At 46.8% G+C, this 14,463-nt stretch overlaps 1 protein-coding gene across 1 annotated transcript in view; it reads right to left on the bottom strand.

The window, feature by feature from the left end:
• UPRT (uracil phosphoribosyltransferase homolog) overlaps positions 1-14,463 on the bottom strand; it is a 55,770-nt gene that overhangs the window by 23,460 nt on the left and 17,847 nt on the right. Inside the window, exon 3 of the mRNA XM_068247588.1 lies at positions 9,573-9,642. Within this exon, the coding sequence (XP_068103689.1) occupies positions 9,573-9,642 (70 nt within the window). The remainder of the gene's footprint in view (positions 1-9,572; positions 9,643-14,463) is intronic.

Here is a 14,463-nt window from a genome sequence, read left to right as displayed (position 1 = left end):
TGAGCCCTAAAGGGAACCTTAACTGTGAAGGGAAAAAAATAAAACATTTTTTAACTTACCTGGGGCTTCCCCAAGCGCCCTGCAGCCGCCCATTGCCCTCGCAGCTCCTCGAGTGTCCTGCGGTCCCCCGCCGCGGCTTAGTTTAGTTTTCAACACGTTCTCTTCTTCGCCTTCCGTGCCTACAAGCGCGTCATGCGCAGTACGCTTGCGCATGACGGCGGGGAAGGCGAAGAAGAGGACGCGTTGCCGGGGGTCAGCCGAAAACGAAACTAAGCCGCGGCAGCTGACCGGAGGACACTCAAAGAGCTGCAAGGGCACGGGACTGCTGCAGGAGGCTTGGGGAAGCACCAGGTGAGTGAAACTTTTCTTCCCTTTACAGTTAAGGTTCACTTCAAGGGAAATCCACTTTTGTTTAGAAAAAGCAGAGTTAGTACCTGCTAACGATGTTTTGAACAATCCTTCAGGGCAAGGTGAGACGTCGCCCCTCCCAGACGCAGGAACAGACAGCACTTCCCCTATAAAACATTGTAACAGTTAGTCCACCCTCAGTGCGTTTAGACAAGTAGCGACAGGTGAACAACCAACTAACCCACACAAAGTGCCATTATCCGACAAAGACAAAACACCCGGGTGGGATCGTTGCCCTGAAGGATTGTTCAAAACATCGTTAGCAGGTACTAACTCTGCTTTTTTCCCACAATCCTTCAGGGCAAGGTGAGACGATTAACAAGTAATACAACCTCAGGGTGGGACCACTGCTTGGAGAATCTTCCTTCCAAACGCTTGGTCGTGAGCCGATAATGCATCCACTCGATAATGGCGAATGAATGTAGAAAAGGTCGACCACGTCGCCGCCTTACAGATTTGCTCAGGAGAAGCTCCTGCCCTATTTGCCCACGAAGCTGCCATGGCCCTTGTAGAATGAGCCTTAAAAGAAGCTGGAGGATCTACTTTCATTACTCTATAAGACTCAATAATAGCTGACCTGATCCAATTTGCAATTGTAGATTTAGATGCAGCCTGCCCTGCATTCTTGCCTGCAAATAATAAAAATAATGAATCTGATTTCCTAAACCTAGCCGTCCTGGCTAAATATTCCAATACTGACCTTCTAACATCCAATGTGTGAAATACTCTTTCCTTCTCACAACTTGGATCTACACAAAATGTGGGTAAGACTATATCTTGTGATCTATGAAATTTGGACATCACCTTTGGACAGAATTTCGGGTCAGTCTGTAGCACCAACCTATCCTGAAAGTCCTGAAAATATGGATTTTTAACTGATAAAGCCTGCAATTCGCTTACCCTTCTTGCTGAAGTTATTGCAATTAAGAACACTACTTTAAGCGTGAGATTCTTAAGGGAACATTCTGTCAATGGCTCAAACGGCCCTCTAGACAATCCCTGCAACACTATGGATAAATCCCATGGAGATACATATGGTCTAAAAAACGGAGATTTCCTTGATACAGCCTTCACGAATCTTAAAATTAGAGGAGATGAAGAAATCGGAAGACCCGACAGAGCCGAAAGGGCTGCCATCTGAACTTTTAATGTACTGACCGATAACTTCTTATCCCATCCATCCTGGAGAAAATCCAAGACTGCTGGGATAGATAGATTATTAAACTTTGACTTTCGCAACCAAAGGTGAAAAGTCTTCCAGTATTTTAAATAGATCTTTCTCGTAACATCTTTACGACTTTCGATCAATGTCAGAGCTGCTTTATTGGACACTCCTAATCCCCTTAACCAGTCTAATTCAGGATCCAAGCTGCCAGATTCAGGCGCTCTGGATGCGGATGCCACAGGTTCCCCTGAACTAGCAGATCCGGTATGAGAGGAAGCATCCAAGGCTCCTCGATTGTAAATGACTTCATCATTGCAAACCAGCTCCTCCTGGGCCAGCGAGGCGCAATCAGAATCATGCGTCCTCTCAGATCCCTCCATTTCATGAGGACAGCCGGGATCATATTTAGAGGTGGAAACACATACATCAAATGAAAATTCCATTGGTGATTGAACGCATTTACTCCAATCGCATCGTCTCTCGGGTTCAAAGAATAATACCTTTGTACCTGAGCATTCTTTTGTGTTGCCAACAGATCCACTGATGGTGTTCCCCATTTCTCCGCAATCTGTAAAAATATTTTCTTGTTTAAGGACCATTCTGAAGTCCGAATTGCATTTCTGCTTAATTTGTCTGCGTCTATGTTCAATGTGCCCTTGAGATGGACTGCTCTCAAGGACAACACATTCCTTTCTGCCCAAAATAAAATCTCTTCCGCTTCTTCCTGCAATAACAGGGATCTCGTGCCTCCCTGTTTGTTTAAGAACGCCACCGTTGTTATATTGTCTGACTGAACCAGGACGTGTGATTGACCCAGAATGGTCTTCGTTTGAATCAAGGCCAATTTCACAGCTCTCAATTCTCTCCAATTCGAGGACATTTGGGACTCTGTTTTTGACCATTTGCCCTGGAAGGCCAAATGCCCCACATGCGCCCCCCAACCCCACGAACTTGCATCCGTGGTTAAAATCTGATCTACCGGCTCTTTCCACAGTCTTCCCTTCAACAAAATTGACTTCTTCCAACCACCACTGAAGGGACAGGGAGACTGATGCTGGAATTCTCACACGAATCTCCAAACTTTGAGGCTGACCGTCCCAATTCTCCAGGAATACACGCTGGAGTCTCCTTATATGAGACAATGCCCATGGCACCGCCACCATTGTTGAGGACATCAACCCCAACACTCGGGAGACCAATCTTAGCGTAGGTCGTAACTCCTCCTGCAATTTTTGAACTGCCAACTTTACCTTTTCCACTTTTTCCCGTGGAAGAAACAACTTTTGACTTAAAGAATCTATCAAAATACCCAGAAACACCATATTTTGGCTTGGATCTAGACATGATTTTTCTCGATTTATAATCCAGCCCAAGGATTGTAAATGAGTTGATACTCTCTGCAAATGATGCTTTACTTGTGCCTCCGAATTTCCCAGTATCAGTAGGTCGTCCAGATAAGGCACTACAAGGACCGACTCTTCTCTTAATGGCATTAGAGCTTCGCCTAGGATTTTTGTAAATATCCTTGGTGCAGAAGTGATCCCAAACGGGAGGCATAGGAACTGAAAGTGCCTTACCTGCCCGTCTATTTGGAGGGCGAATCTTAAAAATTTCTGTGACCTCTTGTGAATTGGGATGTGCCAATAGGCATCTCTGAGGTCTAGAGATGCCATAAAAACCCCGGGAAATAACAGATCTCTTACTGTAAAAATCGTTTCCATACGAAACTTTTTCTTTCTCTTGAATGGATTTAGACCAGGGGTGCCCAATACGTCGATCGCGATCTACCGGTAGATCGCGACCGCCCTCTGAGTAGATCCCGGCCGTCCGGCCGCGTCCTGTCAAATTTAGATGCAGCGTGGTTGCGGCTGTGAAATTACGTGTAGCCTCGGCTGTCATTTTCTCCTAGCAGCTGCAGGGGAGAGGCGCGGCTCATGGGGAGAGGCGTGGCTGAAGGGGAGAGGAGCAAATGGGGAGCCTCTCCTTCCCCTTCATGCTCTGTGATGCAAGCCGTGTGGCCACTCCTCCCCAAGTCCCGCGGGTCTTCAGTGACGTCTAACAGTCATCCCCGCTCTTGTGAGGCGAACAGAGGCGACTGATGCTGCGCACAGAAAGGGGGCTAAAGAGACTGCTCTGCAAGGTGGGCAACTGGGCATATGGAAGTTTAGATTTGATGAAGATGGGGGGATTGCAGTGGTTGGAGGGGGCGTTTATAGATGTGTTGATCACAGGAGCCATGTGCTGTGGTGGGAGAAGGATTGTGAAAGGGGGGACAGGTGTTAAAGAGAAGGGTTCTGTGACCATTTTTTTACAGCTATGCTGTGATGGGGAGGGGGGATCATGACACTCACTGTGCCTAACTATGCTGGGATATGTGTGTGTGTGTGTGTGTGTGTGTGGGGGGGGGGGGGGGGGGGTGCATGCGTATGTTGGTAGATCTCCTAGGCTTGGTCATTTTAAAAGTAGCTCGTGACCTGAAAAAGTGTGGGCACCCCTGATTTAGACTCTTTAAGTTTAGAATCAATCGGAATCTTCCCGATTGTTTCTTTACTAGAAATATTGTTGAATAGAAACCTTCTTTTTGTTCCTCCTTTGGAACATTGCAAACCACATTTTGATCCAGCATACTTTTTAATATTTGCAGGATCTCGGGAAAAAGAGCCGGATACTTTGGATGTCGTGACACAATGAATCTTGACGGAGGGGGTAAAGCAAACTCTATCTGATAACCGAATTTGACTGTCTGCCGAATGAATGGACTTTTTGCCATCATCGACCATTTGTGGGCAAAGTATTTTAGTCTTCCCCCCACCGCCACAAACGAGTCATTGTGGCTTCGTTTGAGATTTAGAGGGCTTAGACCTAAAACCCCCCCTTCTGGATTTGTCAGAGAACCATCTTTTGACTCCTTTCTGCTCCCTAGCAGGTTCTTTTTGATCAGCTTTTGGTTTACGAAAAAACCGTTTATTTGCCGTCTTTTGCTTCTTAGGAAAGGTCTTTCTTTTATTCGAAGTCCTTTCTAGAGCCAAATCCAAATCTGGACCAAACAGCAAATCTCCAGAAAAAGGAACTCCACACAGTCTGTTTTTGGATGCTAAATTACCATCCCAAGTTTTTAACCACAGAGCCCTGCGTGCCACATTCACCAGAGCCGTTGACCTAGCGGTAAACCTAACCGCTTCCGCCGAGGCATCTGCCAAATAGTTAGCCGCCTTATTTATAACCGTGATGGATTCCAATAACTGCTCAACTGAAGCACCCGCCAGAATGCTAGCTTTCAGTTGATTGACCCATAATTCTAGTGTTCTGGCTACACATGTAGAAGCTACCGCAGGCCTAAAGGAGGCTGCCGTTGCCTCCCAAGATCTCTTGAGATAAGCATCAATTCTCTTATCTACCGGATCTTTAACCAGCTGAGCGGTCTGGACGAGCTCAGCTCGTCCAACACCGCCAGAGGCTGCCGCTCAGGCCCTGCTGGGCCGATTTTCACCAAATAAAAAGCAGCACACGCAGCCGGCACTTTGCCAGCCGCGTGTGCTGCCTGATCGCCGCTGCAGTGCGGCGATCCGCCGCGTGCAGCGGCGAAAGAGGGTCCCCCCAGCCGCCCGAGCCCAGCGTAGCCGGAACAAACAGTTCCGGCCAGCGCTAAGGGCTGGATCGGAGGCGGCTGACGTCAGGACGTCGGCTGACGTCCATGACGTCACTCCGAGGTAAGCGAAACACGGAAGGCCGCTTATTGCGGCCTTCCGTGTTACTTCTGGCCGCCGGAGGCGATCGGAAGAACGCCTCCGGAGCGCCCTCTAGTGGGCTTTCATGCAGCCAACTTTCAGTTGGCTGCATGAAATAGTTTTTTTTTTAATTAAAAAAAACCCTCCCTCAGCCACCCTGGCGATTTAATCAGAACGCCGGGGTGGTTAAGATCCCCTAAATCCTCAAATGCCAAATCACCTGGTTTGGAAACTTGAGAAAAAGGAGCGCCCAATTTTGGACATTTGTCCCAAAGAGCCGAATCCTCAACAGTAAAAGGAAATCTGCGTTTTACTGTTTTGGAAATAAGCAGCCTTTTCTCAGGATCTTTCCACTCTCTAAGAATCGACTGCTTAATAGCATTGTGGACAGGAAAAGTAAGACCTTCTTTCTCCTCCATCCCCTTATATAATTGATCATGTATGGACAACCCAGACACTGCATCCTTATTCAATTCCAACATCCTCCTCTAGTGGTAGACAGGTCATGTGTATGCTCAGTGTGTATTCGACCCCACAAGTGGGGCTTGCACTCTTTTGCAGGTAGGCACTAGTCTGTTTTTAAGTAGCGCTGCTCACTTCCTTGCTATGTACTAATGTAATTCGTTTTTGGTCAGCTGCTTCCACTTAACAGCCATGCTTTTGGTGTATATGCAGAGCTTCTGTTTGGGTTCAAGGTGCGTTTGTAGTTCCTGGGGGGGCTCAGCGCATCTCTGATGGAGGCCATTCGGAGGCGGCCTGGTGTTGCGCTGATCCACCTTTTTGCGCAATTTTCAGCGTATCATTAATAGCTGCAATCAAGGCTTCAGTATCTTCCACACGAAATTTGAATCTAGAAGATGTATCAATTTCAATCTCTCTAGAGTCAGACTCAGCCGAACTATCACTTTCTGAGATAGGATTCAAAGCAGGAACAGACACAGTAGCAACCTGAGAAGTAGAAGCACATGCTACTGTTAAAGAGGATTTAAATGAAGCCAATGAAGAGTTAATCTCTTCCCTAAAAGCCTGCAAAGTCTCCTGTACAGAGGGACCTGACTGCTCTCCTAAAACTCTCTCCATACACTGTTGACACAAAGTTTTGGAGTATGGCAATGGCATCTTAACGCTACACATAGGGCATCGCTTATAGGTAGGAGGAGGCCTCGCCTTATCTCCTGCATCATTCTGTTTAGTCTGAAAAATATATAGAGAAAAAACAGCAGATATAAGCACCATTCAAATGCACCTTAGCGTATGGCTCAGAAAGAGATCCCATACTCTCACCTTCTGAGCGGCTGGGTTACTCTCTGCCTTATCCGGCGCCGACATCCTGGAGACATCCAGCAGCCAAGACAGCAGTCTCTCCTCTGCAGAGTAACTAATGCCCGCCAGCCACGCACAGCGTTCTCTTATCCTTCCGCCTAGAACTCACGGAGGCAGGACCGGAAGTGACGGAGAGAAGGCCCGACAGGCTAAAGCGCGTCTTCCGGCATACCCGCCGGAAGATACGCGCCACAGGGGAGCCAACTTGGACCAGCGTCCATCATGCGCCATGCACCTCCCCACGCTCAGCCAGCAACAGCACGCCAGCGGCTTACCTGCCCTCCGGAACCAACCTCATTTAGAGCGAGAAAAGAACGCCATGCCTTCCACACTTGCCCTCCTACAGTTAGGAGCAGAAAGGTAGGCAAACTTCACTCGGGTGTCCAGCGTGAAGCGAAGGCTAGATGGCCTCGGTACCACCATCTCAGCCGCCCATAGAATTAAAACCTGCAGCCCAGCACACAGGCTCAATCCTTAGGGGAGATGCCGACCTGCCTGGACGCAGGAACAAACAGCACTGAGGGTGGACTAACTGTTACAATGTTTTATAGGGGAAGTGCTGTCTGTTCCTGCGTCTGGGAGGGGCGACGACTCACCTTGCCCTGAAGGATTGTGGGAAAAATAACTGTTTTCAGCCTGACTCTATATATTAAAAGAATGAATGGCAAAATGTATTTCAGCTCCATCACATTGTTTCCATGTGCATCTATAACAGTCATTCAACAGGGTTTCTAACACTTTTAGATAAGACGTGTCAAATGGAGGTTTTAACCACTTATTTCACCAATACAGTATATCTACGTCCTCTGTGACTTCATCAAAGCCACGAGGATGTAGACATATGATTTTACATTTTACCCCAGCAGTGCCTGATCAGGCATGCTCCAGAGCATGCTTCCCAACACTGTCAGCTGCAGTACTAATTGGCGAAAGGGAACATGTTACCTTGCAGCCAATTAGTCCACACCTCATGGATGAACGATCGCGGCAATAGCCAACTGCAGGGATCCTTCATCTGTCCCCCTCCAAGCACAAATCATTTAAAAAAAAAAAACATCAGCAAGCAGCCTCTCTCACCTTACCTTGTTCCTGTGACCATCCTGCAGCCCGAGCCTCCGTTCCCCGCTCTGCACTCAGCCGTGTAATGCTGAATATCCGGGTATCGGCTTGATGACGTCATCAAGCCGGGACCCGGGTTGTCGGCATTATGCGGCTGATTGCAGAGTGGGGGGATGGAGGCTCGGGCTGCAGGATGGTCGCAGGAACAAGGTAAGGTGAGAGAGGCTGCTTGCTGATGTTTTTTTTACTTCAAATGATTAGTGCACGGAGGGGGCAGCCTGATGGGGGGGGGGGGGAGCATCAGTCTATTGATTGGGGGGGGGGGGGGGGGATTGGAGGATATGTTAAGGGGGTATTGATCTTACTGGGGGACATGTGGGTAACTGATGGGAAGGGGGATTTAATAATATGGCACATCTAGGCACCTGGAGGACCATAACCTAATACTGGGGACACATTTGGCTATAATGGGGGGATGGCGCTAATCCTGGGGGTACATCTGGCTATAATGGGGGAATGCTGATCTCGGAGACACATCTGGCTATAAAGAGCGGCGCTATTCCTGGGGGTGAATCTGTATTTCTACAGGGGACACATCTGGCTATACTGGGGGGCTGATATTGGGGACACATGGCTATACTGGGGGGGCTGATACTGGGGACACATCTGTATATCTATACTGGGGGGATATAAACTGGTGGCACAGTTTTTATCACAGCAGTACGTTTTATTTTTGAACAGGTATTGGTAAAAATAATGCATTTTTTTTCTGCTTTTTTCACATTAATATGCATAGAAAAGAACATTTTTCTTGGGACAAAATACCCCTCAATGAAAGCCTAGTTTGTCTTGAAAAAACGATATATAGATCATTTAAGTATGAAGGGATGAAGTTATTGCTGATTAAATAGGGACATAGCTAAAGCGTCAAAATTGCCCTGGTCCATAAGTGGAAAAGAAGGTCTGGATGCAAAGTGGTTAAAAATTGTGTGCCATCAGGTGGTAAAAGCTTGCAGTCTTTGCCTGGGTACTGTTGGTACATAGTGGCAGTTGCTGAAGGGTTAGTAAATTAGCAGTGATTTCAGTCTCGTGCAGGCGCCACAGTTATGATTGTAAAAAAATAAACTTAAATAAATAAAAATGAATCAAGCTGTTCTGGATTCATTTAAAAACTATTGCATAACATTTCCATTACATAAACCCTAATTTGCTTACCTCTTAGTAATGACTTTAATCTGGCATGAATGGCAAATCCTACACACTCAATAGAAGATAAGCATATGGTGGCTGGCCTATTTATTTCCTTTAAAATACCAGTTGCCTGGTAATCCCGCTGTTCTCCCTGGTTTCAGTAGTGTCTCAATCACACACCTGTAACAAGCATGTGGCTAATCATACTTCAGTCAAAAACACCTGATCTGCATGCTTGTTCAGGGTTTAAGGTACCCATACCATACACTTATCAAGGGGTTTACTTTAAGTGGTTAAAAACTGTTGCCAATTTTGATGATGAACCTCAGCTTAAACAATTACGGAGACACTAGAGATAACTCGGGACATGTTGGGTTTATAATTTATAAGCAGTGGTGTATGTCAATCAAATAAGTGCTAAATTGATTGAATATGGACAATTACGCCAAAATGAGTGAACATCTCCAAGTTGACTGCAGCACTTTGCTCAATTTAGAGTCCATTTTTGGACTCAGTACTGCTGAAGATACAAGGTTATATCACCATGATTCAGAGACAAAACAACTTGAGAAATATCATGCCAGGAGTGTTGTGCTTTGGGGTGAATATGTCAAACATGTAAGTATCATGGCTCTACGTCAGGCTTAGAACTTTTCAGCATCCCCTTGTAGGTGAATATAATGCATAGGCAACCTTACCTGTAGGTGTGGTGACTGTACACTCTGTGTATGGCAGCTGGTTTAGACCCTCCTCAACCACCAAACGGATCTAGCATTACAAAATAAATAATGCTGTGTTTACATATAAAGATATAAAGGAAATGGTGATCATTAGTTGCTTGAAAAGTGGCCTTAACCATATTTAACACAAATACTAGATTAAATAATTGGAAACCTGCCCACATCATTACTTCAGTTTCTGTTAAATAACACTCCCAGCCTAATTGCCAAATTACTTTATATGCTGTCTATATGCATAACACAAAGCCTTTAATTCTGGCAATTTGGACTCATTATAATGATTCTCATCACTGTATGATAGACAGCCATATGCAAAGGTGATAAACTGAATGCAAACGATGATGTCAATGCTCATTTTTCTTTTGCACCTTTGTAGAAATATGGGGGCGATATACTAAAGGTGATATGCTGTTAACAGCAGAAAAAGTTACAGTGTTCAAGCAGATGCAAAGGGATTAAAACAAAGCAAAGTCTCTGTAGCTAAGTAACTACATATGTTAGTCACCTGGCTACAATACTAATCCTTTAGTTGGAATACGGTGGGGCAGTTATGTGATCATGATAAAGCAAACCTGCATTATTTAAAAATTGTATATTCTGTAATAAATTCCAGCCTTCACCTGAGCTGTAAAGAAAGATAGCCGGGGTTGCTGAAACGTTAGTAAATGTATGCCCACTATTTACAGCAGGGGATATTACTACTGTACAGGCATGGGTATGGGCACATTTAAGAAAAAGTAATAATAGATATTATATACGGTATAGATATTGTATACGGCAATAATAAATACACCCCACACATTTTTGTAAATATTTTATCTTTTCATGGGACAACACTGTATGACACTTTGATACAATGGTCTCAATTCACTAAGCTTATCTCCTGTCTTTATTACGGCTTCTAGAGTTATCACCATGGTGATAAGGCATGTAGTATTCAGGAAACATTTGACCTCAGGCAAATCTAAAGTTAACTCTTCTGTCTTTAAGTTAAAGAGAACCCGAGGTGGGATTTCATTATGTTAGTGGGGCACAGAGGCTGGTTGTGCACACTAACACCAGCCTCTGTTGCCCCATGGTGTGCCTCCATGTCCCCCCTGCGCGCCGCTATACCCCCGCAGTGCTGGCGACACGCAGCGTGTCGCCAGCACAATGTTTACCTAAGCGCTGTCTGTCAGCGCCGCTCCCCCGCATCGGCGCTACCCGCCCGTGTCCCTTCCCTCCCGCTGATAGGAGGGAAGTGACGCGGGCAGGTAGCGCCGATGCGGAGGAGGCGGGGGAGCGGCACTGACAGACAGCGCTTAGGTAAACATTGTGCTGGCGACACGCTGCGTGTCGCCAGCACTGCGGGGGTATAGCGGCGCGCAGGGGGGACATGGAGGCACACCATGGGGCAACAGAGGCTGGTGTTAGTGTGCACAACCAGCCTCTGTGCCCCACTAACATAATGAAATCCCACCTCGGGTTCTCTTTAAGGTGAGATTTCCAAAGTTAATTTTTCAATCCTTAAAATAACTCCAGAATTCTAAAGTTAAAGACAGGCTGTTAATTAACTGTGTGTGAAAATAACTACAGAGGAGGTAACTTAAGGAATGAAGAGATAAGATAACTATCTCACTGTGCTGTGGCAAGTTTTCTCTTGCCTTATTATCTCCAGCATGATCTTAGTGAAGAGGTCAGTGTAAACTTGGTGTCCCATCAAAATAACTCAACACACAGCCATCAATGTCTAAAATCGGTGGCAACAAAAATATGTACCCCTCTAAGCGAAAAATGTCAAAACTTTGCCCAAAGAGTAAATATATTGTGTGTGCACCCTTATTTCGCAGCACTGCCTTAAAGGATACCCAAACTGACATGTGACATGATGAAATAGACATGTGTATGTACAGTGCCTAGCACACAAAAAAACTATGCTGTGTTCCTTTTTTTTCCCTTTCTCTGCCTGAAAGAGTTAAATATCAGGTATGTAAGTGGCTGACTCAGTCCTGACGCAGACAGGAAGTGACTACAGTGTGACCCTCACTGATAAGAAATTCCCCTTTTTATCTCTTCCTTGCTCTCAGAAGCCATTTTCTGCTAGGAAAGTTTTTTCTAGTTGTAATTTCTTATCAGTGAGGGTCACACTGTAGTCACTTCCTGTCTGAGTCAGGACTGAGTCAGCCACTAACATACCTGATATTTAACTCTTTCCGACACAGAAAGAAAAAAAATGAACACAGCATAGTTATTTGTGTGCTAGGCACTGTACATACACATGTCTATCTCATCATGCCACATGTCAGTTCGGGTATCCTTTAACTCTCTTGGGCATGGAGTTCACTAGAGCTTTACAAGTAGATAAGACTTTCCACTCCTCCACCTTCCGTTTGAGGATGCCCCACAGATATTCAAGAGGGATTAAGTCTGGAGACATGCTGGGGCATGCATGTCACAATACATGTTGGCATTCTTGGTTGCCTCAATTAACTGTAGCTTGAGTGCCGGCAGCACTCATGCCCCCCAAAACCATGACAATCCTACCACCGTGCTTGACTGTAAGCAAGACTTACTTGTCTTTGTATGCCTCACGAGGTTGCAGCCACACACGCTTGACACCATTTGAACCAGATAAGGACAGCCCTAGTGGTTTATAATGGTATGTTCACAGTGGGGAGTTGTTGTGTGTGGCATATAGTTCGTCCTTTGCAGAAAATGCATTTTCGCTGCCAGCTTGTGGACTGCATTACACCGCTACTGCACTACGGATGGCCTGTTATTGTGCCTGCGCCACACTGCTGAATGTCTGCTGCCACACCTGTGTCACACTGCGGATGGACCGTTATTGCACATGCCCCTTACATCTGCGTCGCACTGCTGATGGACTGTTATTGCACATGCCCCTTACATCTGTGTCGCACTGCTGATGGACTGTTATTGCACATGCCCCTTACATCTGTCGCACTGCGGATGGACTGTTATATTGCACATGCCCCTTACATGTGCGTCGCACTGCTGATGGACTGTTATTGCACATGCCCCTTACATCTGTCGCACTGCGGATGGACTGTTATATTGCACATGCCCCTTACATGTGCGTCGCACTGCTGATGGACTGTTATTGCACATGCCCCTTACATCTGTGTCGCACTGCTGACGGACTGTTACTGCACATGCCCCCTACATCTGTGTCGCACTGCGGATGGGCTGTTATTGCACATGTTTCTTGCATCTGTGTCACACTGCTGAAGGACTGTTATTGCACATGTTTCTTGCATCTTTGTCACACTGCTAAAGGACTGTTATTGCACATGCCTCTTACATCTGTGTCACCCTGCAAACAGACTGTTATTGCACTCGCCTCTTACATCTGTGTCACATGGCGGATGGACTGTTGCACGTGTTGTTTTTACATCTATGTCTCACTGCAGACGGTCTGTTAGCGCACTTCTGTGCGCACTAATACTATACTGGTGAACATTCCATGTCGCACTGTGCTGGGCTACCATCCATGCCTCCAACGCTACCCCCACCCCCCTCGCACCACCTAATCCAGAGCACAGCTACTCAAATGGGAACATATCTCAGCCCTACATGCGGAGGACAGGCTCCTGACCAACTCTGTTTGGAACCAAGCACAAGAAATCACCACTTCTACGTCCTGGCCTCGCACTAACCATCACAGGGGTTGTCGATCAGGTGTTCGGGCGAGGCTGAAGAGAAGAGGCCTGCAGTCATCCATTCCCGCGGTCCTCCTAGCAAACGTCCGCTCCCTCCCTAACAAGCTAGATGAACTGAGACTCCTCAGCGACAAGAGGGAACTCGGTAACAACACCCCAGTCTTTTGCTTTACCGAAAAGTGGCTTTATGACGACATCCCTGAGAGTGCCCTCCAGCTCCCAGGCTTCAGCCTCATCCGAGCAGACCGTGACAGCACCCTCTCTGGGAAAAAAGAAAGGGGGCGGCATCTGCTTCTACATCAGCTCCGTCTGGTGCCCAAACACCTCTGTACTGGCCAAGAAATGCACACCAGAACTTGAACTCCTCCTCATCAATTGCAGGCCAATCTACTCGCCCAGGGAGTTTTCCTCCTATGTCCTCGTGGGTGTGTATATCCCTCCTGATGCAGAGGTAAATGCTGCCCTGCGTGATCTCAGTGATACCATCATGCAGTGGGAGACGGCCCTCCCGGACTCGATGTTCATTATCTTGGGGGATTTCAACAAGGCCAACCTCCGAAATGAGCTGCCCCGCTTCCACCAGCACATCACCTGCCCCACCAGGAATGCCAACGCCCTCGACCATTGCTACACGGTCCTGAAAGATGCATACAAAGCGACACCGCAGGCAGCACTAGGCTCATCTGACCACTGCATCATCCACCTGATACCTACTTACAAAAGGCGCCTGGAAACCTCAAAACCAGTCACCAAATCCTTCAAGGTGTGGTCAAGTGAGGCCAAACTACAACTTCAGGCCTGTCTGGACTGCACAGACTGAAAGGCTCTGGAATCGCCTAACCTGGACGAGTGGGCAGACAATGTATCCTCGTACATTGGCTTCTGCGAGAACTCCTGCATCCCTACAAAATCCTTCAAAATATATCCAAACGATAAACCGTGGTTCTCAAAAAGACTACGACAACTGCGACGCAGCAAAGAAGCCGCACACAAGTCCGGCAACCAGGAGGACTACAAGAGGGCAAGAAACGACCTAAACAGGGAACTGAGGTCCGAAAAGAAGTGCTACGCGGAAAAGCTGGAACAGAACCTCTCCTCAAACGACTCACGACCTGTATGGAAAGGGCTTAAGGCTGTCACCAACTACAAGCCTCCCCCTCAGTCTCAGCAAATTCTACTGCAGATTTGAG

Source organism: Hyperolius riggenbachi, chromosome 8 (assembly GCF_040937935.1).
Source record: "Hyperolius riggenbachi isolate aHypRig1 chromosome 8, aHypRig1.pri, whole genome shotgun sequence".
In the NCBI taxonomy this organism is placed as follows: domain Eukaryota; kingdom Metazoa; phylum Chordata; class Amphibia; order Anura; family Hyperoliidae; genus Hyperolius; species Hyperolius riggenbachi.
The sequence above is the reverse complement of the archived record's forward strand: the minus strand, read 5'-3'. Positions and strand labels throughout refer to the sequence as shown.